This window comes from Enhydra lutris, unplaced genomic scaffold, assembly GCF_002288905.1.
Source record: "Enhydra lutris kenyoni isolate GAN:26980312 unplaced genomic scaffold, ASM228890v2 scaffoldscaffold49, whole genome shotgun sequence".
Lineage (NCBI taxonomy): Eukaryota > Metazoa > Chordata > Mammalia > Carnivora > Mustelidae > Enhydra > Enhydra lutris.
The window spans coordinates 11,246,873-11,250,915 of record NW_019154133.1 but is presented as its reverse complement, the minus strand read 5'-3'; the positions used below and the strand labels follow the sequence as shown (position 1 = coordinate 11,250,915).

The following is a 4,043-nucleotide window of genomic DNA, read 5'->3' as shown; positions in this document are numbered from 1 at the left end:
GAAAATGGTCTCAGAAAGCAGTTCTCCAGAGTTTTGGTTTAGTTTAGTTCAAAACAGGAAATCATGCTCCCCCCACCCCCCACCTCCCTCTCACCTCCTAAACTCCAGCTGTATTTTCTCTTTCTGGTCAAGAAAACTGCCTTTTGATTTTCTAAAATAACGAACACACCCCAAATTGGGCAGATGTTTAGGTAGTTTTATCCTTCACACTTTCACAAATTTTCTAAATGTTCTACATAGGGGATGCAGCTTTTTAAAAAAGGCATTTAAAAAAAACCATATGATGATTTCCCAGGTTATTACTTCCCAAGAAAATTGCAGTGAAAATGGAAGAAAACAACAAGGAAAATGAGGTCGTATAAGTTAAAAACGCTATATAAACATTATTTGAAAAACAAAACAAAAAAAAAGCTCAACTGAAACACAACTTGCTGCTTGTATTATGATTTTATTCTGCCAATTAGACCTGAGAGTCACCCCCCAAACAGTGTGTGGGCTGTAGGGGTTCCTGAAGGACTTGCGATTGTAAGGTCTGGAGTGTGCTTTACGTGAGAGGAAGCATCCTGTGTGTGTGTGTGTGTGTGTGTGTAAATGTAAGACGCGCACCTATATTACTTTGTAGAGCATATAAATTTCAACATGGCCTCGGCCCCAAAAGACTCTTCAGGCACACTAAGCCTTGGGTTCTTGCCTTCCAGGAACCCTGGCCTCCAGAAGGATCAGAAGAATAGAAAGTAATGAGAGTTACATTTGGAAATGCAGTGATCCCAATGGGATCAGCTCCGTTCACCGAGAAAAAACCAATCCCAGTCTGGGGCCAAGAAGGCGCCTCTAAATGAACTTTCGTACCAAACTAGGTAAAGGGCAACAAAGACCACATTCCGACAGCGCCCAGGGCCACTCAGATTTCACAATGCCTTTTTTTTATTCATACAAAAATAAATTTATTTACATTTGCTAGTATTGTGATAGAGAAGCCTCGGGACAGCGGCGCGTGTCCCCTGAGCCGGGTCCTTAGGTACCCAACGGGCTCAGCGGACCACCCAGCGCACTCCTCCAGCAAGGAAGAACGTGGGCACGGGGAGGCTGTGCTGCAGGAGGAGGCCACCAGAGCTTGGGTAGGGGAGGCCGGCTGGGGGTGGTCGGGAGCTGGAGGGGTGCTGCAAAGAGGTATGGAGGAAGAAGTGGACGGAAGACCCGAACCTGGTTGAGTGCGGGGCGCGGGGGTGGGAGGCTCAAGTCTAGACGGGGAGGTGGGGAGGAGCACAGACAGAAGCCCGGCTAGGAAGGGGCGGGAGCCTGGGGGGAGAGAAGAGCTTGACTGCCACGAGGAGGCAGAACCGCCCAGTGCGCTCCCGGCAAACCCGGGCCGGGTGGTCCCTGAAAGCGTGCCTCCATCTCTCCCTGTGCAGAGGGCAGCCCCTTATCTAGGAGGCTGCTGCCCTGTAGGGTACAAACCTGGCCCAAGTACGCCACTCGCCCGTCTTTGCAATTTAAAAACACGCCCCGATGTTGGTCTCCCGCGAACACTGCTGTCTTTAAAGCCAATCATCCTGAGCACGTTCTAAGTAAGCATTGCCTAACCTAGCACACGCCTGTGCTGTGCAGAGCCGTGCCGTCATACACAGAGATCTGGCGCAGTCGGGAAACTAACTCCTAGGCGGTTTGGCGCCGGGTTAGTCTACTGCTAAAGTCCGAGGTTGGATCTGGTTCCGCGCTGTACAGACAGAAGGAAGCTCTTTTTGGAGAAACAAACTGTCCTCCCCGGGATCCGCAGCAGCCACAGCCCTCAGCGTCCTGCGATGACAGCCGCGCGGCCAACCCTTGGGGCTCTGATCCCGACACCCGCCATGTGTCGTGTTCACATTCGGGTGGGGAGCTGTCTAGGAGAATTGAGGAGAATCCGATGGAACTTTCCCGCATTCCCTGGCGGGAGGGGTGGTGGTTCTCACGCTCCTTTCTCTCCGCCCCCAAACACAGACGCTTCAACAATAATCCCAGCAACTGTGTTCGATCTAAGCGGTGGTCCCACATAATCTGTTGGCTGCCGAAACTTCTTTGGTGTCCGAGTCGGGTCGTCCTGACACCACGAATGGCCATGTCTGTAAAATCAAAAAGAGCGTCAGATACTGCAGGAGAAAGTACTGTCTCAAACCGAAACCGTTCTCCTAAGTGACCCCTGGAATATCCCTGGCTTTTAGTAGCTCAGATTTTATCAGTGTTCTGGGAATTTGGGTGTCTTCCCTCTAAACTAGGATTTTAATTTTTCTGAATTTTGATTGTGTGAGACATGAGACGTCTGTCCATGCTTCCTTCTGGTCTTTGCCCTCAGGATGATTCGGTGAAACTTGCATGAGTTTGGGATTTTGTCTGTTTAATTCCCTTCCCCCCAACGCGCGCACACACACACACACACACACACACTCACTCACTCTCTTTCTCTCTCTCTCAGCCCTCCATTCCGAGTAGGAACTGGAATAGGTTCTTTCTCAAGCCGGGAAAGTTGGCAGGTCGGAGAGGGACTTTCCAGACAAATCCCTTTTGGGGAAACCTTTCATATTCTGCAAGAACCTTTTAAAAAATCCAAAGGCTTTTAAATAGAGCTCGGGCCTTCCCTCCTTCCCTTCAGAAAATAGGGCTTGTTAAATCGAACCGGTCAGACTCTTAGCTGGAAAAAGTTGGGCGAGAGAGATTTGCCATTTGATCTGCAACCGGGTAGTGGATGTAGATGGAACCCAGACTCACCCCGGACGTAGGATATTAGCCAAGAGATGCCACGGGGCAAAGTACCAGGTACAATGATCAGAATGAAGAAAACACTGAAGGGTGGAAGGTTCTCCTCCAAGAAAGTGGCTTGGCCCTTCCCTTGGTTTTAAGAAATTGAACTGGACTCCTCACCACCCATTCCAGAAGCCCCCTTACAGGTTCCTCCCCCGCCGGCTGACTGTGCCTGGTGCCTGGGAGCTCCCCGAGCATATCCCGGCCTCTCGCCCCGGGCCTCGCGCGGGTGCCCCTACCAGGTTCACCGGGTGCACGTAGCCGTTCTCGTAGCGGTCCTCCTGCAGCAGCTGCCGCAGGTGCGCGATGTAACTGGAAGCCAGCCGGAGCGTATCCAGCTTCGAAAGCTTAGTGTCGGGGGGCACCCAAGGCAGGCTGGTCTTGAGCCTGGAGAAGGCTTTGCTCAGCACGCGCATCCGGGCGCGCTCGCGGGCGTTGGCTGCGTTCCGCTGTGACTGCTTGCAGTCGGCCGCCGAGCCCTTGGGCGGGAGGGGCTTCTTGCCGCCGCCGCCCCCAGCCACACGCGGCCGCTTCCTCTTGCAGCCTTCCGCGCCTCCGGCCGCGCCCAGCGCACACCGCTCTTCCTCGCCATCGGGGTCTTCCTCCTCGGCCGACGAGTTGTCACTGGGAGAGATGTAGCTGCCCTCGGCGCCGCGAAGGGACGGCCTCTTGGAGGCGGGGACCGGGTACCCCCGCTGCAGCCCCCGCAGCTCCATCTCCTCGGGGTCGCTCACCGAGCCGGTGGACATCACTGCGTCCCCCGCGCCCACGCGCGCCCGCCTTCCGCCCCCAGGCCGACCTAATGGTCTCGGCCTTCCGCTCCCTCTGGCGGAGGCGGGGGCCGGGCAGAACTCCGAGGAAGACTCGAGACCTGGGTAGGAAGCGCGGGGCCGCGGGAGCGAGCCCTGCCGCTGACCTGGGAGAGCGCGGCCGAGAAGTGGGCGCCCCTGCCCAGGCTCCGCGCGCACTGCCGCAAGCTGCGCCTTTTGACAGGACTATTTATTTGTACTCCTCGGAACAAACCACCCGGGCCAAGCAGAGGGAGTTGGAAAGGGGGGCAAGAGGTGGGGCGGGGGCGTGGAAGGGGTGGGGACCGCTTTTCTGCGCTCGGGATCTGTTGGTGGGGGCGGGGAAGGGGAAGTCTCTACCCACTGAGGTTTGGGGCCCCGGGTCCGTCAGACCCTCAGATTGTCAGTGAGAGATGAGCGTGCGTCGGGAGAGTGAAGGAGGGGACCTTGTTCGTACCCACTCTACTTCCACCCCCA

General features: G+C 55.3%; 1 protein-coding gene across 1 annotated transcript; it reads right to left on the bottom strand.

Annotated features, from left to right (window-relative positions):
* Positions 1 to 432: 432 nt before the first annotated feature.
* On the bottom strand, positions 433 to 3,724 carry LOC111156811 (musculin). Its single transcript, XM_022517891.1, has 2 exons — positions 3,018 to 3,724; positions 433 to 2,102 (listed from the first exon to the last, which is right to left on the bottom strand). Exons 1-2 carry the CDS (start codon positions 3,525 to 3,527, stop codon positions 2,016 to 2,018), a joined length of 597 nt encoding a protein of 198 aa, XP_022373599.1. The 5' UTR covers positions 3,528 to 3,724; the 3' UTR covers positions 433 to 2,015.
* Between the last annotated feature and the right edge of the window lie 319 nt (positions 3,725 to 4,043).